This window comes from Poecilia formosa, unplaced genomic scaffold (genome assembly GCF_000485575.1).
Source record: "Poecilia formosa unplaced genomic scaffold, Poecilia_formosa-5.1.2 Scaffold295, whole genome shotgun sequence".
NCBI lineage: Eukaryota > Metazoa > Chordata > Actinopteri > Cyprinodontiformes > Poeciliidae > Poecilia > Poecilia formosa.
Window position 1 is genome coordinate 415,178 of NW_006800234.1, and position 25,031 is coordinate 440,208.

Here is a 25,031-nt window from a genome sequence, read left to right on the forward strand (position 1 = left end):
TATTCTTTTATTACACTAGGTCCAAACCAAATAAATAAAGCCAAACAAACCCAAGCCCCTACTTGGGCTTAGGGTTATTCTTGCTTGTGCACGTTTCCTATTGTCCCACTCATTACTTGTTGTTGTTGTTGTTTTTCATTTAAAAAAAAACAGTTTGAAATAAATGAATAACATAAATAAACGAGCAACATTTTGTTTTTACTTTCCTCAGATTTAGAGGTTTTATACAATAAGACTACAATGGCTTTAAGCGTTTTCAGAAAGTTCAGATGACGATTAAATGACTTTGTAATTTTAATGGGTTCATTCACAACAATTGAATGAACCCATTAGTTTACTCTTTTATTACCCATTAGTTTATTCTTTAAGTTATTGATCAACAATTGTTGATCAATAACTTAATCAACAATTGTTGATTAAGTTATTGATTAGTTAAAGTGAAACGTAATCAATTCGCAATGTGGCCTGCATATTTTCTATTATAACGTCTTAGATAAATCAAGAGTCAACGCATGTTATGAAAAGAACAATGTATAACAATAAATGTAAAAAAATAACTGATTTTTTTTTTTTGCTTGTTTGTTACAATATATTTGCTTGTGTATATTAACGCGTAATCACCATACTATAAAAACTTAAAGATTTGTAATAATATAATATTTCATTGCATATTCTGCAATATTTAATCTTCACCTTTTTCACATCAATGATATCCTGCATTAGTAAAGAATCGCATTGATACATTCTGGTTTAGAAGCCTCGTGTAGCCAATGAGAGTCCTCTCCACGCCTCCCTCTCTGTTCTGGGAGAAATATTTGACGTGGCAAGAAGTCCGGTAGTGACACAGCTGCTCGTCATCGCCTCTCCTCCTCCTCCTCCTCTTCGCCTCGGTGGTATTCAAACCTCCGCAGGTAACCACCGGTCAGACAGAGGAACCCGCTGCTGCTCACGGCGACCTGTCCCGGGAGAAGAAGAATGTGGCTGATCGTGCTGGCCTCCTTCCTTCACTGCGCCTCGGCCTATGATGTGGATCTGCAGAAGCTGGACGGGCTGGCCAAAGCCAGGGTGGAGGTACAGCAAGCCTTCTGCACAGAGGGAGGAAGCAGCATAAAGCAGTTGTTTAATAGAGACTGAAAACACAGAGCGGGTGTCATGAATCGGTTTTGTTAAGTGGGGATGGATGCTCTCTTCTTTGTTTTTTTTTTTTTCAAAGCGCATGCGTCAGAATGTCGTTTAGACGAGTGCTTTCAGGAAATCGGATAACTATGTATGTTGTGGTAAAGTTAGGAACAAAAGCAGTGTCTCATTTAGTCGCTGCAAATGACTGTAAAATGTGAAATAGTTTGACTTCCCAGTTGTTGCGTGGAGTGTGAGAGGGTTCTCAGGCTACATAATGGCATCTGATGAACAAAAGCTTATGAAAGTAAAGTATTTTCACCCAGAGGATGTCACATTATCACCAACCTGCCAGCTTCAGAGACAAAAGACATGATCTGATGCTACTCTTGTCTTGGTCACATTTTACCTCATACCTTTGGCTCAGATATCCAACAAAAATAGGCCAGACAGCCTCCCCAGGGCCTCACTGAACCTGAGTGCTGAACAAAAGGTAAAGCTGCACTGATTCCAAACCCTGTTGGCAGAGAAGGTCTATCAAGGTGTTTTTTCTCCTTCCAGATTTTTTTTGGGAGGTGGTAGGGGGGGTGCAGTGACACATATTGAAGCTACCAGTTTCCATTGTTAAGAAACAACATGTCTCACTTGCTAAACACAAGTGCTGTTTGTGAGTTGTTCCTCCAATCTAATTTTGTCTCTTTGCAGACATGTGGTGGATGACAACTGAATAGACTCAGAGAGGTAAGTTGTGTTGTTAAAATACTACATAGCTAGAGGCAGCAGAAAGTAGATCCCTACTTAAAAATCTTCTGAGAGAAATGGTTCACATTTTACAACCTGGGTTTCAGATAATCCCAACACATCTGTTTTAGAATAACACACACACACAGACACACACATTAATTCTCACCTCTGTCTGCAGGTCAAAGCCTTTGTGATGCAGGATATTCCTCTTTAGTATCCTTTCACTCAAATTGAGCACTGAAAGCATGCTCATTGTTTTAAGTCTAAAAGGCCTTGACTGACCCCACCACAGCCATAACCTGGTGATGAAGCACATTCCTGGGGCTGATCCTGAGCTTGTCCTCCTGAACCACTACTATGAAGAACTAGATGTAAGTGTCATACATTTTTAATAACTGTTAATGATTGGAAATTGTGTATTCAAGCAGTTACAGTGGTTCTAAACGTCCACACACTCCTGCTAAAATGGCAGGAAAAAAAGAGAAACCATATGATTGTTTTTAGGGTTTGAAGTCAGAATAAGGCTGTTATAGACCAGTGAAAAATATTTGACACACATCATCAAATTATACAGCATAAAGTAACTGATTGCATAACTATTCACTTTTAAAGTGGCTGACCTAACTCGATAGAAGTCCAGTCAATTGGTGCCACAAAGAGTGGACTGGAGAACACTTGAGGATAGTGACTGTGTCTCAAGTGATTGTAGTATAAATACACACCTGTGTGGTGGTTAATTACTATTCCTGGCTACAATCACAGCATGCAGACCAAATAACACTTGAAGCAAATCAGAGAAAATGTTGAGAGATTCTGCAGAAAACAACTGTAGCCCAGTCTAAGCTTTATGTGAGAGTGGCAATGAGAAAGCCAGTGGAGAAGAAAACCCATATCAAGGTTCAATAAGAGTTTGCCAAAAGGTACGTGGGGCTCTAAGGTGAAGTGGAAGAAAGTTCTTTGTTCTGATGAGACTGAAATGGAGCCTTTCAGTCTCATCTGAAAGGCTGAGACTTTCAGATGTCTCAGCCTCTGAACATCACCACAAGCACACCATCCCCACCGTGAAGCACCGTGGTGGCAGCATTATTCTGTGAGGATGCTAATCTGCAGCAGGTCAGGGAAGGATTGTAAAGGCAGGTGGTAAAATGAATTAAAGGGAAATCCCAGAGGACAATTTGTTTCCATCTGCAAGAGAACTACGGCTTTAGAGAACATTTGTTTCCAGAAAGGTGGCGACTCCAAGCATCCAGGTGAATCAACGCAGAAATGGTTTGAAGACAAGAAGGTGGATGTTCTGGACTGGCCTAGTCAAAGACCAGATCTTAATCTCATATAATTTGTGATTGTTCAGAGCTGATCCTCAGCCATCTGTCAGAGCTGGAACAGTGTTATAAGTAAGAAAGGACTAGAAATATAGTGCCCAGATGTGCAGCCTGGCATCTATCCACCCAGAATCTGTGCTTTGATTTCAGCCAAAGGCGCATCTACTAAATACTGACTTGAAGGAGGTGAACAGCTATGCAATCTTTTATTTTATGTTGCATTTTTTTAACTATTACTTTGTGGAAACCAGTTTTCACTTTGAATTAAAAAAAAAATCTTTTTTGTATTTTTTTTTTTGTCAAAGCCATATTTTGTTGATCATAATCAATTTGTAAAAGGGTAAGACATTAAAGGGGCTGGACACATTTTTATAGGCCCTGTAAATCTCAATCATATCAGATTTTCTAAACTCTTCTTCATCTTAGTGTCTAAAATGTTGTCACTATCTTAGCGTTGTCATTATTGTCTTTGTTGTGTCTGTTGATCCATAATGGATGTGAACAGATCCAGCTGCTAATTTCCCAGGAGCCGACCAAACCACAAGGCTTAGACAAACAAACTAACCAGCCACTCCAAAGAGAGCCTAGAAATAAATGTGTCTACAAGCAGCTCCTGCAGCTGTTAGTGTTCAAAATATTGCACTCAAATAAAACCCTCACATTGCAAGAAAGTCCCCAGAGAGGCAGATGTTTTGGAGGAAAGCAGCAAAGAGAATGGAAACTTCATGTCATTATTTATCATGCATTATCCAGGTGGGTGCCATTTATCTATGGGAGCAGTTAAACCAGAGAAAATATTACCACAGGGATTATCAGGCATAGTCGCAATAAAGGCACTGGGCAAGGACAGAGATCTGGATGAAACCAAAAACAAACTATCTTATCTGTAAAGATTGCGTTGAAATATTCTGGACTCTACTGATTACACAGAGTGTAGCAAAACATCTCATTTTCCATGATCACCCACATTCTGAAGATCTGAAATGTGACAAAATTAGATTTTTAAAGGTCTTTTCATTACAGTATTTGGCTTAGAATAGTTTTTTGTGTGCAGTTTTGTGATAAATTGAATTTTTGCTCAGCATCAGCTATAAATCATCATTATAACAAAAAAAAAAAGAAACATCAATGTTTTTTTTTTTCTGTTCTCTTTTTTTGTGATGCACCTGTGCATCTCAGATGTGAGTTTGATACGTTGGAAAAGGAAGTAACCTTATTGAAATCTATTTACTCTCTTCCTCACATTAGTGAAAGCTTAAGGTCTGAATGAGGTTTTAAGACGCGCTCAGCCTCAGCTGAATGCTGCAGCCAATATTCTCATTAAGCAGAAATTGGAGCAAATGAAGCATTAATTTGGAGTCAGGATAATAGTCCTATTTTGGTCTGAACCAGCTCCTCCGGGTGAAACGTGGCTGTTCAGATCGAGCTACAGTTCCCATTTGCTTGTTGAACACTTCCTCAGGATGTTTACAGGAGCTTCCTCACTGTGTCACATTTGGTTAAAACTGAACCGAATGGTTCAGATGCCGGCTGCAGATTTGAAGAGATTAGACAACATGATGAAAAATGTGTTAGTGTGTTAGGAGGAAGAGACTGCCCTCATTGAGGCTGAATAATACAATATTTAATAAAATATCAAACGTACTGCCATAATATACAGTTGTTGAAAAAAATAAAATAGGACACTTAGATATTCAAGTTTTTTAATCAATAAGTGTTCATCTGTTTTTGGACTGGAAAAGTCAATTATTTGCACAGAAAACAAAGACTAACTTTGTTTTACTTAAAAAGATAAATGTATTTTCTAGCTGAGGGCAAACGTTAGGACACACTCCTCCCTTCTCCTGCTGCTTGGCTGAAATAACTTCAGTGTTCTGGTAGTAATCCACCAATCCCTGATGCTGGTCTGGATGGATGTTAGTGTGTTTCTTGCACAAGCAGCCAGTTTTAAGTCGCCTGACAGCATCTAAATGAGTTATCGCCAAACATGTCCTTCTTTTTCTTGTGTCCAGATAATTCAGATAAATGAGAATTCCTGTTTTTTTTTTTTGAGAATATATAATCCGGGCCTACATGCGTTTCTTAGAGAGAAAACAATTTACTTTTCGAGCACATCCCACGAAGGTTAAACTTGCGCAGCATCTTTTTGATTGCACAAAAATGTCCCCTCATATGAGCCGTACCAGCTGCGCGCTGTAGGTCCTGTGATTTGTGGAGGATTTGCATCTTGTGGTCCGTTTTCAGGACAAAATGAACTGGCCGGCCACACCACAATTGCAGCAGGGCACTAAACAAACTAAAAACACAAAACAAAAAAAAAAAAAAAAAAAAAAACAGAACATGTTTTGATCTTCCCTCACATCAACGGTCAGGAAACAGGGCAAACCTCTACTAAAATGCTGAGTAGTGGTGCTCTTTTCTTCAGTTTTTGTGTATTTATATCACTTGAATTTTTTCCAGTACTGGTAAAAATTTCTATTAAATATCATTGCATCTAAATGCGTCAGAACACCACACTGGCTGTCATTCGGTGTCCTAATTTTTTTTCTTCATAAGACGACATGTTGGTGCTCGACAGAGCATTACGTCTGGATGTCCACTAATCATTGAACCAATGTGTTCTCGTCACAGCGGATAGCTCTGACTGACATGACCCGCTCTGAGATCAACGAGCTGCTGGAGAAACTAGGTTTCTACAAGAAAGCTCAACCAGAAGACGAGGTGCCGGAGGAGTTCCGCTTCGCTCCCGCCAAAGACAGCCCGTTCAAAGACGAGCGCCCGTTCAAATCATCCATGTCCACTGTAGACACAGAGAACGCCTCCTCAGAGTCTAATCCAGAGGTCAAGCACACCGACCTATAACCGCCAAGAACTGGCAAAAATAGAAACGGTCCCTCTGGGCCGCTCCACAACCAGCAGACTGTCGTAGTTCGCTCATGGGGAAAGAACAAGGGAAACAACCACACAGGCTCTTTCCAGTTGAGACATTTTGTTTTTTCTACCCCTCGTTTCTTTTTTTAGTTTTAGAACATAACTATAAGTGTAGTTTTGTACTGGAAGCGTTTCATGTTCAATCATCTCTTCGCTATCCCCTTCATCTCCATCTCATTTGAGTCATTTCGTGCTTCCTCCCACCTGCTGTGAAACCGAATGAAGCCTCAGGTGAAAAGTCGTCCGACCGACCGGCCTGAGGCTGATGCTGCTTGTTCTTGGTGGGCTTGGTGGACGCACGTAAAGACTCAAGTGGAAAAGTTGTGAATGAAATAAAAATAAATAAAAATGGTCTTATCATTTGTGTAAAAGTTTCCACACATTTTTCAGGTCAAACTTCAGTCCTTCTCGGTTTCAGTTCGGCCCACATTTACGACAGGCTTGGTGGTACCTTAAGAACTTCTTCATATCACAAGCTTGGATGCATTTTGTTGGGATTTTATTTAGTAGACTGTCAAAAAATAGTACATACCTGAAATGGGTTAAACTACTTTTAATATGGAATCTGGGGCGGAAAAAATCTATGCAAAATAACTGATGATGGAAGTTTGGGACTATAAGACAAAGAATTAGGACTAAAAATAAAAATATTTTCCCACATTTCTCCAGGTAAAGATAGAGCTGAGAGATCAGTGAAAAAGATAAAGCAATCACCTTCATACAAACTTCATTTCTCAAATTGGTTTAATTGGTAATTTACATTTTACTGCAGTGCACAGAAAACATGAAATCATACCATGTGTTCAAGCTCTTATATACACAAACACACTCAATGCTCACTGCTTTGTGGATTTTTTTTTTCACCAAAAAACAAGCTTGAAAACAAGTTTTCATAATTTTCTCTTGAAAGAACCTTAAAATAAAAATCCACATTGCAAATCTTCTCTTATGTAAAGTTTTCAGCATTAGTGCCCACACTGGGCAGAGAAGCAAGTCCAGGTTATTACAGAAAAAAAAAAAAAAAAGAAGAACTTCAGCTTATTAAAATACTTAAGATAACTGCCTAATGGCTTCAAGCACAAACTAAAACACCGGCATTAAAACCAGTTTGAGCATAAATAAACTAAATCGACAGACTTGAGCAGGACGTCGTCGTCGACAGTGTGGTCGTTTTTCTTTAAATACGCCATCAGAAATGATTTCAATCAGGCTCCAACTTCCCCGTTTTAATATTTTCAGAACGACAACTTTATCAGCAGCTCTGTGCAGGAAGGTTTTTTTTTTTTTTTTTAAGCACAAGATTCCTCTGACAATGATGAATTCATTTAAATAAACAAAAATGAACACTTCTGTACTTGTTAATTAAAACTCGTTATGCTTATCAGCTAAAAAATAATTTAAAATAATTAAAGCAACCAGAGTTTGGTTAGAAATGGGAAGGAAAAAAAAAAGAAGTACCAGGATGGAAAGAAAAATAATATTGCCGTTTCAGTGGATTCATCAGCAGAAAAATTACAGCAGAAAAAAATATGGGTATAGTTATATTAAAAGAGGAGATATCATATATTTTTTGTGGGGGTGTGAGAGTGTTGATGCCAGCGAAAAGACAGCTGAAATCTGCAATGAGCTCAGTTTAAACACAGAAAATAATAAAATTAAAAACCTTGGAAGATTTTTAACATGTAGGCGTCCTCTCTGCTAAAGAGGTAGACTTTGTGTCAGCAAAGATTGTTTTAAGAAGGAACAGCGAAGCATTGCCAACACATGTTAGAAGTAAAACGACGCAAACACACAGAAAATCCCCGGCGTGTTCACCAGGGATGTGAAGGATCGCTGGCCACAGGTCAGAGGTCGCAGGGGCGGCCCATGGACATCTCGTATCTGCGGAGGTGGTTCACCAGAGACTGCACGTAGGTGAAGACGCATTTGGAGTCCGGTTTGTTACCCATGATCATCATGTCCTCCACTTCCAGCAAAGGCATGCAGTTGGCGTAGGTCCTGAAAGAGACAGACGGGTCAGGACGAGGCTGGACGCGAGCCTGAACTCAAGAGGACGGGCAACCCGTTTCCTCAACTACACGTTTCGTCATGGTTACTGCATAACGGTTCATACAAAGGCTTGAAGGAAATCCTGAAAAGTTTGGGATTTTATTATTTTTCCAAGTCTGGATATGAACAGGTACATCTAGGTAAATTAAAATGTAATGCATTTCAGTCATTCTCAGTTCAAAAAGTGAAACTGATCTACAGAATCTTACTGACTTAATCAGGGAAACACATGTATATTAAGCATTTACTTTTTATTTTAATCATTATTCTCATACCGCCTCCAGTTTGCAACGAATATAAAGGGGAAAAATGGCTAAAGAATCTATACATGGTGTAGGAAAATCTAGTACAGATTTAATATGTCGTAGGTGATATATTCTAAAAAGAAACTGATATAAGTTGATACAAATGCTACTGTGTGAACTTATATCAGTAAGTGATATAAGTAAAGCAAAGTCCAGGGGCTGAGATACTCTAACCAAACTGGGTCATCGTTTCGTACTAAAATGTCCAGAATGTTATAAAAACAGCTGGAAACATCTAGAAATTCAACACCAGAAACATTTTTTTTTAATGAAAAAAGTATGAAAACCCTGTTTATTCTTAAGTATTTCTTATAACCACCTAAACTATTATTATGTGCAACACTTTAAAAGGTCCCAATAAGTAATATTTCATGATGAGTGTTTGCAGAAAGTGACCACAAGGTGGCGTTCGACTCCGCAAACCTTTGGACATGTCACAGCAGAAATCAAAGAATATCGGAAACATAAACAACAAATCTCTCTCCAGAGAGAAGAAATGTCAACATGAGGCATGTTTTCCTATTTAAGGACCTACAGACACATTGCTGTGTGTTTCAAATTAAAGTATCTTTAAAAGGCTTTATAAGCGAAGAGCATAAACACTTGTAATCTTAAACTCGATCGGATGAGGAGCGGGACAACAAAGCACTTCTCTCTGCTTTGTTTCTCAACTTAGACAGCAATACAGCAACTCCTTTTAAAGTGCTGCAGTCGGCCCTGGCTCTCTGCCGGGCCGAAGACACACAGCACAGAGATGCACACATTCACATATGCCATGTTTGGTGCTTTAGACCACAGAAGCTTTAAATTAGCATGACAGGCCAAATGCAAAAAGTAGACATTAATGTTTATCTATCCATTGTTTTTTCTCTACACTGGTCATTTTTTTGCATCCCTTGAAGTTTTCCACATTATGCCACAACCACAAACTACAATTCACTGCGTTGGGTTTTACCGGTATACACAGAGAAGATGCAGAAAAGTTGCTAAATGGTGGAAAAGTGATTAAATGCAATTTGATTTCACCGAAATCACAGCTGCAAGTCTTTTGGTGTTGGCAGTACGATGGCGTTAGAGACCACTCAGTCCTGTAGACTGAACAAGTTCAAAACAAAAATCTGAATGCAAAATAATTGTTTTTCTACTGATAAATTTTAAAAGAGGAATCCCTGTGATTCTGTTTTTTATATTCTTTATAATTGTCCCTGCTGAAGACGGTTAACCTCACAGAATGACGCCGACATCACGATGTCTCCTGTGTTTCTATCAAAACAGTTCTTCCTATAAGGTGTTGATTTAAATTCGATATAGCTGAAATCGTCACAGGTGGCCTCTTGCCGACTTTGACAACCAAATCCATTTTGTTAATGCTGGATTTCATGTAGGGGTATCGGAGTAAAAAGGACTGAAAACAAATGCACAACACCCCTCAGAGAGTTTTGCAAAGATCTCGCAGTTATAGGCTCTTGTGTTGGTTATCGTATATTGAAGCTCGTCGTCGTCATTATGTGGCAAAGCGTGAAAAAAATTCAAGGGATGTGAATACTTTGCTAACCACTAAAAGTCAGAACCAAAGCCAGGCCCCCTCAGAAGCTCGTCCCCCCGTCTCACCATAGCTTCAGTTTTAGTTGAGGATCAACTCTAGGAGGAATTTTTGGTTTTAACCAGGCCCTTCGTCACCAGGCCCCTGTAGAACTCCTGCAGGTACGTGTACACACACTTCCAATCCGGCTCGCGCATCTTCACCATGTCGTCCACATCCAACAGCTGGGGACAGTCCACTAGTTTCCTGCGCCCACGCCCGAAGGTGAGGGTTGTCAGAGGGAGAGGAGGAACGCAGGGGAAACGGAGGACAGAGGACAGGAAATGCAGAGGATGAAGGACAGATGCAGAGAAAAAAAAACAGAGGGAGGGAGGAAAAAAAAACAAACAGAGCAGTGAGCAGCCAAAAAAAACAAAAGATTCAGTGAAAGAACGGAGACAAAAAAAAAGAAACACAAAAATAAACATTACGTTCAGTGTTGATAAATACATCCATGAGTCAACATGCTTCATGAACTTTGCAACGTCCAACATGTGGCGTACACACACAGGGCAAAACACGGTGTCAAATGAGCATCAGCTGATGCCCATTCAGCCTCTGAGTGTGTTGTTTTTTTCTGTGGTTAACTTGTAATGAGGCATGGGCTGAGAACGGCTAACGAGGCACACGGAGTTACCTTTCCAAAGATTAAAAACGTTTTCGTCGCACCGTTCTAAACAGTTCAGAGGCATTAATGTTGGAGTGACCAGCTGCTCCTTGGCAGCAGCAGGAATCATTCTCGCCAATTTTTTTTTCCAAAATAAAAGTATAATTCCATACAATTATTACTTTAAAAATAAACAAAAAATGATTATAAAAATATACTGTATTTCTGATCAAACCATGTAAAAAAAAAAAAAAAAAAGCTTTAATTGAATTACAAATGAATCTACTAAATGTTTAAATAAGTTATCAGTAAATGAACAATAAAATAATTTTTTGTTAATCATTTTATAGATTTTGTTTATTAATTGTTGTATAAATAGTGGAAAAGCATGACATTGGATTTTTGGTCGATGTCATCGCTCTGTGAGAATCTCATAAAGGCCCATGCCTACTTTAGACTTCAATATTACAATAAAACACAGGAAAAAAACAACAATGATTGAACAGAATAAAAACATTCAGCTATATGAAGTGACCATAAACACACTTGTGCACAGATGTACATTCGGGGAGTGTGTTGCGTGGATCTTCTGTGACTGGAGACACGAGTGAGGATGCAACACAAAGTGTAAAAGACGAGCCACTGAGGCCGATAACAGTACGGACATTATTCTACCTGCCACTTGTGAGAGCACACACACACACAAAACAGGCGGGTGGGTCAAAAAGAGTGAGAACACACACACACACACACAAAAAAAAAAAAAAAGTCATAATGAGATGCAAAACAGATGAGGGGAGAAAAAGACAAGAGAAATATGAAGGACGAGGCTCAGATGGGAAGTGAAGGAGTTTTTTTTCTTTTTTTTCAAACCAGAGCCGTTGTTTCCTTGAAGGGACGTTTGGAGGCAGAGTTAATGCAGAACAAGAGGTTTATACTCGGCCTCGATAGATGCTGGGATATACCTGGGAGAGATGGTTAACATCTTTAGGCTGTAGTAGATGTTGGCGTGTGGCATGAAGAGATAAATTCACAGAAAGAGTGGGATGGAAGAATCTGCTCAATGAAAAGAAAGGAAATGCATCTGGGGGAGCCCTGCTGCTTACGCTGGACTGGGTTCCTGAGCACCAACTCCTTCAGCTGACTCCTTGTGTTATTTTTACACTTTCACTATCAGAAAAAAAAACTAATTCAGCATAAACAGCTGCATAAAAGGGTTTCTCTATTAGTGATGTGTAGCTGTTATGAAAAAAGTAATCCTTAGGGATCAGTTCTCGGGTCGCTGTTATAAATTAATTATTTATTAAGCAACACTTCATGACTCAATCTAAAGAAATTTCAAGAAAAGGTGAGAAAAAGTTATTGACATATGCCAGGCCTGTACAAGGTTGCCAAGCCACTTCCAAGACTTGGGACTCCGGTAAATCACAGAGAGAGCCGTTTCCACATAATGAGGGGAAAAACAACACGGAGCAGTAGTGGAGTTTCTCCAAAAGCGGATCAACGACTCATTAATGAGGTCACCAACGAGCTCAGAACAGCATTTAAAAACACGTCAGGCGTCATCTTCCTCAGTTAAGGCCTATGTTCTTGATTTCCACGGTGAAAACCTCTGCTGACCAAAAGAGCGCCAATATCCGTCTAACGTCGGCACAAAAAAAAACAGTGTCGCTTGTGGAGAGTGTGTGTCTCGTTACATTTACTGTTAAAAACATTGCAGAAAAAAAACAAAACAACATATTTCTGAAAGAACTGGTGGAGGTTACGCAATAGTCGGAAGATCCTAAAGAAGAAAACCCGGACATCGATTTGTGACCTTAATCACAAACGTGCTGCGCAGCAGGACAGGTAGTTTGGAAAGCTTTGTTTAGAAATGAAATTAGTTTGATGATCTGAAACATTTAAAGTGTGACAAAAAAAAAAGTGGAAAGAGGAAAATTATTTTTTCACTGCGCTGTATAACAACACTCTAGATCTAAATGGATTTTTTTTCTTGGTTAGAAATACGACAACGTTCTGATTACTCACTCTGCGGCGCTGAAGGCCACCTCGAAGTTTTGCCTCCGGTTGCTGGGGCTCAGCGAGTCGTAGTCAAAGGCGTCGGGGAAGAAATTGTGCACCAGGGCACAAAACGCCATACCGTTACTCCAGCTGGAAGAAAAATTCTGGATGTCCACATGCTGAAGGAGAAGACAAACTGACCATCAGTGAGAGATAAGACAACTTTCATGAGGAAGAAGAAGAAGAAAAACGTCATGTCAGGCCCGGTTTAGCTGCTGCTCTGTCGGCTTCGCCCCGCTCACCTCATAGGAGCGCGTCTTGGCACGACACCAGTCGAGCAGCATCTGCTTGATGGAGTTTGCGTTTGGTACGCCAAAGCTGGTGGAGCGCTGCACCTTGTTCACCTTGGCTACTGCCTGGTTTCCAGGGCTGAAAGAAAAGCCACGGTTGCTTTAGTAAACACACACGCTCCGATCTCCATCTTTCTCATTCCCCCTCTCAGTTTCTGCTCACCCTCCGCCCTCCTTCTCCAGCTTCTCTATCATGGCTTTCCGAGCCTGCATGGCGGACGTCTTGGGCATCGTCTGGGCCCTCATCAGCTCCTTGCGCCTCTCCGCCTGCCGTCGATCAATGGCAGACAAACCGCCGCTGCCGCCTCGAGGCGACGTGTCGTCCTCGCGATCGAAAACACTGAAGCAGAGATTTGGAAAAGTGTTGGAAAGTGGAACGGTTGAATTATTTCTGCACCCGATGCCTCCAGACCCACCTGCCAACTTTCTTGCTTGCGTTGGAGGACGAGGACGAGGTGAAGCTGTATGATTTTGACTGGACTGTTCCCCCTGAAAGCACAAACAAACTTAATACAAAAGAGAAAACAAAAACAAAAACAACAACAACACATGTACATAATACTGTGTAAAACTAGCATCTTACTGTCTGTTTTCTGCACAAAACTGGTCTCTACAACCGTGCTGTGCGTTGATTTGCTCCCGTCGTCTAAAAGAAAGTGAATTATTTATATGCTTGGTGTGTTTTTCCAAAACATTTGAGCTTTTTATGCTCTAGAACTTTGGAACAAAAAGAGGCTTGATGGAAGTTTCAAGACAAATGGAGAAAATTACCGGATTGAGCGAAACGGTTCGTCTTAGTCACTTGGCTGAGGGTTGAACCATCGGCCGACTTCTCCATCTTCCTCATCACCACCTCTCCGGCTCCGGCGCGACCTTTCTGTGCCCTCTCCTCTCTCTGCAGTCGCAGCTCCTGCAGACGAGTGTCGCGCTCCTTCTCTCTTTGGTCTGGTGAGGGAGAGACAAGGAGGTGAGGGACAAATGATGTCAGTGGAAAAAAAAAAAGCAAAAAAAAAAGCAAAAAAAAAAAAAGAGAGGTAGGTAAAGGAGGACAAGAAATCGTAAACAAGCTGACAGCACCTCATCTGACCGCTGAGGAGATGGATGAAAACAAGGCTTCCTGATCTGAGAGCTTCATTTTTCACAAGTCTTTCCACAGCGCTTTAAAATGTCTCCGACACACAAACACCCACAGATGGGAGGTTCAGCAGCTGTCAAATAACCTGTCCTGCACAAACAGCCCAGAACAGAAAGAGAAAAAGCACGGCACAGGACTGCTCTAAATTTAGCGAGGAACCGATACCTTCCCTGCGACTGTCAGCTTTTACCTAAATTGGTGTCTATGCGAACCATTGAGCGTTATTCGGATTTCAAACTTTCATTTAATATCTGCCCTAATATTATAAGCAATCATGCTTCTTCCATTTTTTCCCCACATTTAGTCACTTTACAAACAGGTTTCTTATGCATTTTAACGTGATTGATCAATTCAAAGCATCTCCGAAGTGATAGGAGGAGGACGCTTTTCTTCACAATTCCAATCAAATAAGTGCGGCATGTTTATGTTTGCAGCAGCGTAGTTATTGCTGCGCTGCTGCAAGTCTTTTGGGATATATTCCCGTTAGTCTTCAACATCTAGAAATGGAAACTTTTGCCCAATCCTTCCTCACAAAATTGCTCACCCTCTGGTAGATTGTCTGTGAACACCGATTTTTAAGTCTCGACAAAGATTCTCGATTGAATTGTTATTTGGCCTCTCAGTAGAGTCTTGAGTCGTGGTCTTCATGTTATGATGCCGTTTGTTCTCCAACAAATACCTTTGCAGAGAGTAACCATGAGACTTCTGGAGTCAACTGGATTTTACTTTAGTGCATCAGAGTCAAAGGGGTGGAACGTAAGAACACGCGTTGCACCAGGGATCATTTTCTTTTTACTTCACAATCATGCACTCCTTTGTGTTGGTCAACACATAAAATCCCAATGAAGCTGTAAAGCTCCATGTCAGCGAGTGAAAATGTCATTCACAGACCAGAGAACTCAACAGCAAAACCACAAGCCTGATGCAACTTAAAAAAAAACAAAACAAAAAAAAAGCAACTAAAAAGTAAAGTGCTCACTGAAAACACAAGTGGAGAGATTCACTCCCATGCATTATATCAACCACTACATCCGAGTTAAAAACTGTAGCGGCTGATAACAAAAAGCAAACCCAGGCAGAAATAATTTATTAATGTCCACTGCAGACCACCTGTCATACCCATTTCCTCCTGGCTACAGCCCAGCATGGCCTCTGGGGGCAGAAAAGTCATTTTTTAAAAACATGTTAGGAACTGAAAAACGCTGCAAAGAACATGAACATTTTATCACAGTAAAGGCAGCCCCTGATTTTGCTTGTTCAGAAAAGACACAAAGAAATTTAACCAGTTGATTTTACTACTGAAGGCATCTCCACAGGCAGCTACCTCTCTTTCTCTTGCGAAGATCTCTCATGGCGGCACGGATCATCTTCCTCTCCTCGAAATCTTTGGACTCATCGAGCTGAGAGAGACGGAAAACCAAGAACAACAAAGGAGTTCATGAAATAAATGAAATAAACAAAAAATGGGGCAGACTGATTTCTTAAACATGCAACCTTAACTTAAAAGAAAAAAAACTTCCAAAAGATCTTGAGTTTTATTTCAAACTTGTGACGTACCATCTTGTCCAGGAGCTCCTCATCCTCGATGGCGGCGAGCTTTTCGGCCGTCAGTTTTCCGGAGCTCTCCGCAGGTTTCGTTTGAGTGCTGGAGCCGTTGGGGATGGCGGGGACTTGACACGCCACTATCATGGACGGTCCGGCCGAAAACGTCGGCTCCGAGGCAACGACGGGTTCAGTCTCCATCTGGGCGAGAGAGAGAGAGAGAGAGAGAGAGGACGAGTTAAATACTGAGAAATGAATATCCAAGAATCAGTGCAAACTGGGGCAAAGAAGGAAAGATGACGACTCAACAGATTAACAAAATCTGGATGAAAACAAATGTTGGTTAAAAAAAACAAACTGATGGTCACTGCATCACGAGACGACTGAAAAGACGTCAAGTAATAAAGGACTGAGCTTTTAAAAAGCCAGACTGATCTTCTAGAATAGGTTTTAGAACATTTCTGGACATTTACTACTGAACTGATAAAGCTCCTCTTCCATGAATCACTCGTTTCACAAAAAGACTGGCCTTTCACCATCTCCCCCCCATCTCCATGCCCTTCCACAGAGACTGACATTAAGCACATGAGCGGTAGGGAAAGCCTGCCAAGTTACTGTTGGCTCGGATCGGCGTGTGACCGAGTGTCTTCATAATAACCGAGCTCCTGCCAGCCTGTAGCTTGTGACCGTATCGCCGTTGGACAGGACTGTGTACCAGCACGTATTGTTTCCAAGCAAATGGAAAAAACTCTTTGTTATGTACACAAGAGGAGAAACAGAGCTCCATAAGAACAAACATCAGATATTTGTTGCATAAACCTGACAATGTGCCCGTCATATTCTAAGTGGCTGTCATTTTAAAAAAAATAATACATCTTCAATTTATACATGGCACTAAATATCTGACGCAGAGTGTAGTTCTCTAGCTTTAACGCGTTTTAAAATAACAGAGTCCAGGTTCAGATATAGCTCAGTCCACAGCTGCTCTCAGGGTCCCAGAGGGACAATACCCACCGCAGCTACAGAGCTGTGCAGTCAAGGGTGGCCCCTTGTTTGTCAGACTTTTCTGGACTCAGAGTTTTGAACCCCTGGGACAGGCTGCACTGAGAGGCTCTTGACCGATGAAGAATGCTTTGGGACGCGACCCGGCCAAACATGGGCTCTGAGGCCTACAGCCACCCAAAAGGAGCCAGGTTCGAGCTTCAGCTTCCACCCCAATCAGCACAAAATATACATAGATTTTGTTTTTTTTTCCTATGGCAACCTTTGCTGACCCTTCTCTCTCCCAGGCAAAGAACTCCCACAGAGAGCTCCTGGGCTTTATTTTTTCCTTAGTGTGCTCTACATCCTCTTCATCCCCACTTGGTCTCAATCGATGGTGGTTCGTACAGAGCCTGGTTCTGCTGGAGGTTTCCTCCTGCTCAAAGGGAGTTAATCTCTTCCACTGTTGCCACATACTAACTAGCTCAGAATACAAAATGCCGTCTAGTAAGATAACCCTTAATCATTGACTTTGTTCTTTAGATCAACCAACTTTTCAACCATTCATCCATTCATTCTCCACTCCAGGTAGGAAGATATCAGGTGTGACTTTGAGCTGCAGTCTGGCTGCCCTGCTGCCTCTTGCATTCGTTCTTACTCGGTGCCCATTGATTGGGTTTATCACAGTTCCACACAAGACAATTTCACTCTAAGACAAAGTTTGAGTACACAGAGGGAAACGACATACGTTTTGTGAGAACATGCTACCAACAACCGAACCACTGTGTCTTTTCACCAAATGGCCTTTTATGATGAACTAAATGTACTTTAATACAGTTTGTATTAAATTGGACTGACACTACAAGCACAAAATATGCTAGAAAAAAAAAAGATATGATTAAATTTCATATAACTAAATATGAACTGAAGCCATTTGTCCTGTGAAGAGCATTCAGATGACATTTGTTGCAATCTGGTGGTATTTTAAGAAAGTGAGTTTTACTGAATTTGGAAAACATAATGAGGTCAGTGTCCATTATCACATCAGAGAGAAACAGTGAGGTCACTTTCACTGCAGGAGCTGATAAGCACACTGAGCTGTCAAGAGTGATCTTAGAAATGTTGCAAATGTTAAATGTCAAGAGTAAAAAGAACTTTTTTATTTTAAATGAAACAATGTACACACAGAATGTGTTGCTCTCTGTGTGCAAGAAGCTTTGAGATAGAGAGCCTGATCGTTATTGGAGGCAGACAAACGGAGGCTTAATTAGCAACAGACGAATAAATCCAGTTTATCAGTTTTTTGAAAGACTGATAAACAAGTGGTGTTGGTTTTGCTGTCATTTCTTTGCACCTTTCTGTGCACATGATGTCATTGCAACAGCTATCAAAACAAAAAATAAATCAACCATCGCAAATGAAATTAGAGACAAGCGTTGATGACCAGAACGGGATGGTTTTCATCTCAATCTGATCCTTTTCTGATCAGCGTTGCCAACCAGCTCACCCCGATAACCACGGTCTTCAATAAGGGTGATGAATTCATCAACTTTTCTCAGTTTCAGTAATGTTTTTAAAATCAAATGAGAGGAAACGCTGAGATTTAGGAAGTTCTGATAGGTTAAACATGGTTCTGGGTTTTTCAGGCGCAAAGAAAGAAAGAAAAAGCACAAAACCCAGCAGGTAACAAGAAGGTTAAATAAAAAACAGCAAAGTTGTCATTTTATCCTTTTAAACAGAGGCTCACCTGCTGTTTATGACCTTTGAGGTGACCAAAACCAAACTCTGTGGCAAATTAAGATCTCGTTTTCTTGAAAACACAAAGTACTCATCTTTCAATAACTACGCTATTTATTTCTATGTAACTGTCATAGTAAACAGGCCACAAAAATCCAGCAATAACCCTAAAATTAACATCCCACCTCCATTAGGTTGTGTTGGTTTCAGTGAAAGAGAAATCAGAATAGATTAAAATTAGTATCTGCAGGTTAAAGTGTTACAGAAAACAAAGACAGCTTCAGATTGGTGAACCTCAAACTAAATATATTTTCGCTTCCCACCAAACGGCCAACAGAAACCCATGCCCACGCAGACACACACACTAAGGAACTATCTGCACAAAGTGACGGACAGCTGAGATGATCCACGTTTTTCCGTTGAAGTGAGGACATGATGAGGGATTAAGTGACCAGAGGGGGAGTGTAGGTCAACAAGAACACGGCCAGAACAAAAGGCAGCAGCACTCGGATGCCGACGAGTCGAGGAAAGCTGATCCACGTTTAGATTGTGGATGAGCTGGAACAAAAGCATACCCACCGCTCACATGGCTTATTTAAATTAAAAGGTGTCATGACCAGGAGAATTTACAGCCAGTAGTACCGTGTTGCTGCCAGGAGACATCGTTGCCATCACAGATGGTGCAGAGAGCGAACGGCGGGTCGCAGAAGTTGATGAGGGTTCCGACGAGTCCAGCGGGCTTGAAACAAAATCCCGGGCGACAGTTTGATCCGGCAGTACCAAGACATCGGATGCTTCCTGGAGCGCGCACAATGGAGAATCTCTGGACAAGCAGGTCGAATCGTCGCATGAAGATTCAACCGTGCTCCCGTCGAGTGTGCATGGAGGACCGTCGTCATCGTCTGATGAAGTTTTGGTTTCACGTGGGGCAGAGCAGAGTTCCTGCAGGATTCGATCAGGCAGTCCTGTCACTTGACAGAGGGCCTCCACATGCCTCGCCATCTGTTCCTGCTCAGCTCTGAGCTGCAGGTTCTCCTCCTGCAGTCTGGAAATGGCTTCCAGTAAACCAGTCACCTTGACTGCTGCCTCCTCCAACTGGACATCCATTTTCTTCCCAAAAGCCTGCAGGTCACTGTGGATCTCCTTCACAGCACATCGCAGCATCAACTCCAGCTTCTTCTCGCTAAACTCCACCTCCTCCTTGTTGTCTTCCTCCTCGGTTTCCTCCGGGGCAAGCAGATCACCGATCACCTCCTCCAGGCCAGACTCGGCACAAGCACTTTCTGGAGAGCCCAAAGACTCTGCAGGCTGCGAAGCTGGAAGGAAGTCCAGGTTCACCCCAGGCATAGTGACGGAAAATGCGTTCCCTCGCAAATCTCCTCAAAACTGCAGCTTTCTTGGCGAGTTACCAGAGAACGAAGAGGTTGTTACCTCTCAGAGCGGCAGAAGCGCTCCTCTCAATCTATGCCCGTTCTTTATGCCCTCAACCAGCAGACCCTCTTCACAGGCAGCCAAGTAAAAGCCAATGAGCGCGCAGCGACTCTCGTTTCCCATGCAGCACCCACCCACTTATTTCTTAGGTGCAGCGGACATTATATTTATCTTCTGCCCTGCGGTTATTCCACTAAGCCGGTCACCCTTTGAGGGCGGGGTGGGGGGAGAAAGGGGAAAACAATTTGAAACACTCACCCCTCCCACATCAACCTTCCTTTTATTTTGGGCACGTCCTTCACACCTCGACTGGAAGGCAAACAGTGGTTTGGACATTGCCCTGGGCCATGGCTCCATTTCACTCCTCAAACTGCTTTCTAATAAAATATGACTGAGTTCCAGACTGATCAGCTCTTTGGTACAAGAGTGACTGAAAGCAGAGCCCCACAATTAATACCAGAGCATGAAGGGCTGATCTCTTCCACAGTTTTGGTTTAGACCCCTTAGTAATTAAGAAAGACTCCAGCTGCTGCTCACATGGAAACTTTAAGTGCTGTTAAATTCAGAGTGCTGACAGACTTGATATGTGTGTGTGTGTGTGTGTGTGTGTGTGTGTGTGTGTGTGTGTGTCATCTTGTTTGATGCTCAAGCTTTCCTATTAAATGTAGACTGTGGATATACTGCCACGTTGAACTCCTTGTATTGCATCTGTAATGTGCACAGAAAGCAGAAAGTGAAGCTCTTGATTCCTAATTACAGGCAACTTCCCAAACATCAATACAAAAAGAAAAATAATTTCGTCAAGTATACTTATTCTTTTTCTAAGTATTCACACCCGTTTTTCTACATTTCCTCATGTTAGGATGAGTAATAATCTGCATAGTGTTTTGTGTATAAACTTCCTGAGAATCATTTGCAGATCCTCCTTTTGCTGCAGGTCTTTCAGGATATTTCTCTACCAGCTGCTCATCTAAATTTCTGCTCTTCTTTGACTTTCACTCAGACTGGATGGAGAGGATCCGTGAACTTCAGTTTTCAAAGTCCTGCAATAGATTCTCAGCTGGATTCAAGTCTGGACTTTGACTATGCCTTTCTAACTCAGAAATGTGTTTTATTCTGAACAATTTTGGCTGTATGGTTTGGATTAAAACTACACCCTGTTTTGCAGTGCGAGTAGCATCAAGAACTGTTCTGCATATCGCCTACATGTCTTCTGGCAAACCTGACTTCTTCTGGATTTCTTTGAACACTTGTTTTCTTCTTCTGCTACTCTTCCACCCAGGCCAGATTCTTGGAGAGCACAATAAGTTTCCTATCTGAGCTGAGGATCTCTGAACTCCTCTGTGGCCCTTGAAGTCGCTTTCTCTCTTAACCCTGTAACTAAACTATTACTGAAACTCAGAGGGGAAGTCAAAGTCAAAGGGCAGCAGTTGTCTCTGACCTTTGCACGTTAGCAAAACACTTGACTGGAAGTATTTAGCTCCAAGGGAAATGAATAGAGAAATGCTGAGCAGCAGTAATGAAAAACAGCTTTTACCCACTGAGGACATTTCATTTAGTACTGAGGCTTGTTTATCTGCAACAAGATAACTCAAAACATCAAAACCAGAAAGAGGAACTTACAAACATTAAGACTGGATTTCTGATTAACGTGAAACTGGGAGTAACTTGATAAAGTCATTATGTCTAAATATAAAGAAGAAAAACTGGTTGAACTCAATGTGCTGTGAAACAATGCAGCGATTGTAGACAAAAAGAGCAGCTCGACGTTACATTTTCTCTGTGACACATGTGAGTCTGCGGTATAATTTACAACCATGTGTCGCAGATCACCAGCATGTAAACAATCAGGTCCTTGTCCTCTGGTGGCAAAGTGAGACAATCAGCCACCAGGCTGCAGGTTAGGGCGGTCTGCATCCCATATAGTGCTGCAGGTCTAAACCGGACTCAGCAAAGCTGGACTGGACCGTCACCATGCTGAGAATTTATAACATTTCTCTATCAGAATCTGATTTACACTTCGTTCCTCTGAAAAAACCCAGAGAAATCAGCATCGACAAGTTTTATTGGGATTAAAATGATTGGAGCAAGTAAATAACAGGAGAGGGGAGCTGCAAGGTTAGACCACCAAGGAGAAGTCCGGACCACCCAAACGGATCAGGCCTTCCACCAGGAACCACGATGGTCAATAAACACCAGCAAACAGGAAGAGCTTGCTCCACTCACGTTACCCTAAAGTCTTCATAGCACTCCCCTTTCTAACCGTAATGGCCATTTTTCCCCACCGGACCGCCACCTTTCCATCAGACATGACCTTTGGTCTGAGAACAGCAGAGCTCTGAAAGAGTCTACCTCTGGCCAGCACCGCTCCGCCCCACGCTGATGTTAACCATCAGTGTTGGCTGCTGTTTTTACAATCTCATTAGCCAAGTCAGCCCAAGTCTTTGTCTGGTAAAACTTGAGCAAATCCAGGCACATGGAGCCGATACGTCGGCTTATCCAACCGATGACAGGAGAGGAAGACTTGGGGTGGCTCGTCGCCGGAGGATTTCATGTTAGGTTGCTTACATGACGGCGCGACGTTGCGTGAAGCAGCTTAATGCTTCTCTCTCTTTCTCATTTGCATCAAATAACGTGCACATTTATGGCAACCACTGCATGATGAGTGGGTCCAGCTGAAGAACAAAATTGCTTTCTTCCTGCAGATGTTCACTTTAAAGCAAGAAATCAAAAGTCAGTGTGCTGTAAACTTCTCCAAATGTTTATTCCTGACCTGCCAGGTGTGCTCACTGTTCTCCAACAAACCACTCAGGCCTTCACAGGACAACTGTATTTACATTAAACAAAGTAAATATTACTTTTTTCCTCAGTAAGTTTTTTTTCTTCTAATATTTGAGAACTGCAACATCGCCGGTAATCACAGAAATCAAAACAAATTCTTAAATTAAGTTAGATGTAGAAGTGGAATAAGTGGAATAAGTGAAAATGTGTAAAAATCAACTACATCTGAAATTAGTATTCAGGAAGTAATCCTGTTTCTGTCAGAGCCAATTGATATCAGCTGGTGTAGTTCCTCAAGAAGGTATTTCACAAGAATTACATCACGGTGGGCAAAAGCAAAGAGCTCTACAGACATTTATAACACTATTGTTGGAAAACGTATTGATGAAATGGAAATAAATTTCTGCTTGGGTCAAAATACTACTAATGATTATTGGCCAAGAGCAGCTCAAAGTTTCAGAAAAATACTGAAGTCCATTATGTTGGCCCATATGCGTGTTTAATGCACAAGACTTCACTGCTGAAGAAAAATCATAAAAAACTCATTCTGAGTTTGCGGCAGCAGTTTTAGACGACAGGGCGATGAAATGCTAAAATGGAATGAGGGTGAATTTTTCAGCTGGACAATGATCTCAAACCCACATCGAAGGAAACAAACGTCCTAGTCAAATACCAATTATGAATCCAATTAAATATTTATGAAAAGGACTAAAGATGAGAGTTAATAAAAGATGTGTCTGGATGCATTTGGTTCATTTCTCCTTACAGGAGATGTGTTAAAGTTATTGTTACATAATATAATCTACAAAGATTTCCTGTGTGGATAAGTTGAGTTGTTTAAGATTTCTGGTGGGAATTTCCTATAAAAAGCAGCAGGATTTAATGCACCAAGGAGTGTTAGAGAAGATTTTTGCAAATATATAATATTTAACATTTTAACATTTTGTGCTACAATGTCTAAGAACAGTTGGGCTCCGTTTCCCAGCCAGTGTTTGCGTCTCATCAAGAGCCTAACTCAGAAAAAACCCGACACCTTCGACCCTTGCTGCAGCCATGCAGAGGCTTTCCTTCACAGGCCTGCAGGGCGGAGCCCTAATTAACCAGCTTTTTGATCCCATAACCAGATTACGGCCGCGCTCCAAATGCAGTCGTTAAATAAAACTTAAACAGGACATAACTCCGCTCAATCCCTCACTCTCAACTCACAAAGAAGCTTCCTTTCAGGGAGCGAGAAGTTTTAAAGAATGATCCAAATGGGAATGTTAAGCATCGGCCTTAACCTCCCAGGTCACAGTGAGACAGGTGGGGATTTGTTTGCGCTTTCTGCCAAATCTCACAGCAGACGTCTTCCAGCTAATAGGAACGTGTGCAAGAGATGCGTCTCTGAGAAACAAAGCAAGTGATGAACTCGGGTCGACTTGTGCTTTAAGGCTGCGGCGGCGTAAACTCCACGGACGGATCCAGACAGGTGAGATTTAGGGAAATGGCTGCCAGACAAAACCCTGCAGAGGGAAATGCAAGAGCACCTCCCTTCTCCCCTCCGTCTTGTTCACATACCATACAAGGACAGATATGACTGGTGGCCCTTCTCTGTGTTTGATAAACACTGTTCTTGTCTGCTCTACCTCCTTTCTCCTCACTCTGTTCTGTTCTCCTGCCTCTGCCGGAGGACCGTCCCCGGACCTTTAGAGGTGATTTCTAAGCGCGAGTTGTGGCTGAAACGCCAGAGGACGCACACAGGGTTCAAATTTAGAACATCATCTGGGAAATTTTGGTTCTGAGCATTTTTGGCAAAGCTTTTATGAAACACTTGCCTAAAAATATCCTACCTTGATGGAGGAACCGCTGGAGAAGGTAGACGAGGAGATCTTGAATGGTGCTGCTCTTAGGCCAAGGGTCAGCTCTGAAAGACACGCACAAAACAGGAACTTAAATGTATACATAACTTTGGAGTTGTTTAAAGCCTGGAGATCTGTGCAGGATTTTCCACTCTGCTGGTGTGACTCAGTCAGCTGCTGAAGCTGTCTGAGTAAACATTCATCCAATTTAAAAAAAAAAAAAAAAAAAAAGGGGAGAAAATACAGATTTTTTAGCCTGAACAGTTTTCCTCATTAGGCTCCCGGAGCACACGTTTGAGTTTCCTTGGGATTCATTGCTTCCCTCATCCAAACACGCATGCACACACACACGGAAGAGCTGGATCACAAACCACAGGAGTGATGCACCTCGGCATGACGCACGGCACATTTACAAGCTTTTACAGTGCCTTTGAGGGAAACCTGAAATGCAGTTGGAAACTGCCTTCACTCAAACCGGGACAGGCGGATTCCAAAAAAGGAGCTTTAAAATTATTAAAGCAAATTGGGCTGAAAAACGGCTCATGAGGAAGCCCCCGCAGGGCCCAGAGTGCATCATCT

At 41.7% G+C, this 25,031-nt stretch overlaps 2 protein-coding genes across 7 annotated transcripts in view; one reads left to right on the plus strand and one right to left on the minus strand.

Moving 5' to 3' along the window:
* Window positions 1-768: 768 nt before the first annotated feature.
* On the plus strand, window positions 769-6,470 carry selenom (selenoprotein M). The gene is made up of 5 exons (XM_007572112.2): window positions 769-1,071; window positions 1,822-1,857; window positions 2,039-2,073; window positions 2,153-2,231; window positions 5,814-6,470. Exons 1-5 carry the CDS (start codon window positions 976-978, stop codon window positions 6,042-6,044), a joined length of 477 nt encoding a protein of 158 aa, XP_007572174.2. The 5' UTR covers window positions 769-975; the 3' UTR covers window positions 6,045-6,470.
* Window positions 6,471-6,839: 369 nt separating this feature from the next.
* The window catches only part of smtnb (smoothelin b), a 53,605-nt gene continuing 35,413 nt past the window's right edge, over window positions 6,840-25,031 (minus strand). The window contains exons 10-21 of one of the 6 annotated variants that reach the window (XM_016681818.1): window positions 24,444-24,517; window positions 15,700-15,885; window positions 15,467-15,542; window positions 15,262-15,294; window positions 13,779-13,952; window positions 13,591-13,653; window positions 13,424-13,496; window positions 13,171-13,347; window positions 12,960-13,086; window positions 12,685-12,836; window positions 10,079-10,256; window positions 8,022-8,111 (exon numbers count right to left, since the gene is read on the minus strand). In XM_016681818.1, coding sequence (XP_016537304.1) covers window positions 10,109-10,256; window positions 12,685-12,836; window positions 12,960-13,086; window positions 13,171-13,347; window positions 13,424-13,496; window positions 13,591-13,653; window positions 13,779-13,952; window positions 15,262-15,294; window positions 15,467-15,542; window positions 15,700-15,885; window positions 24,444-24,517 — 1,283 coding nt within the window. In that variant the 3' untranslated portion in view covers window positions 8,022-8,111; window positions 10,079-10,108. Of the gene's footprint in view, window positions 8,112-10,078; window positions 10,257-11,414; window positions 11,622-12,684; window positions 12,837-12,959; window positions 13,087-13,170; window positions 13,348-13,423; window positions 13,497-13,590; window positions 13,654-13,778; window positions 13,953-15,261; window positions 15,295-15,466; window positions 15,543-15,699; window positions 15,886-24,443; window positions 24,518-25,031 lie in introns of those variants that run through there. The other 5 variants (XM_016681817.1, XM_016681823.1, XM_016681820.1 and 2 more) reach the window with 5 other exon arrangements.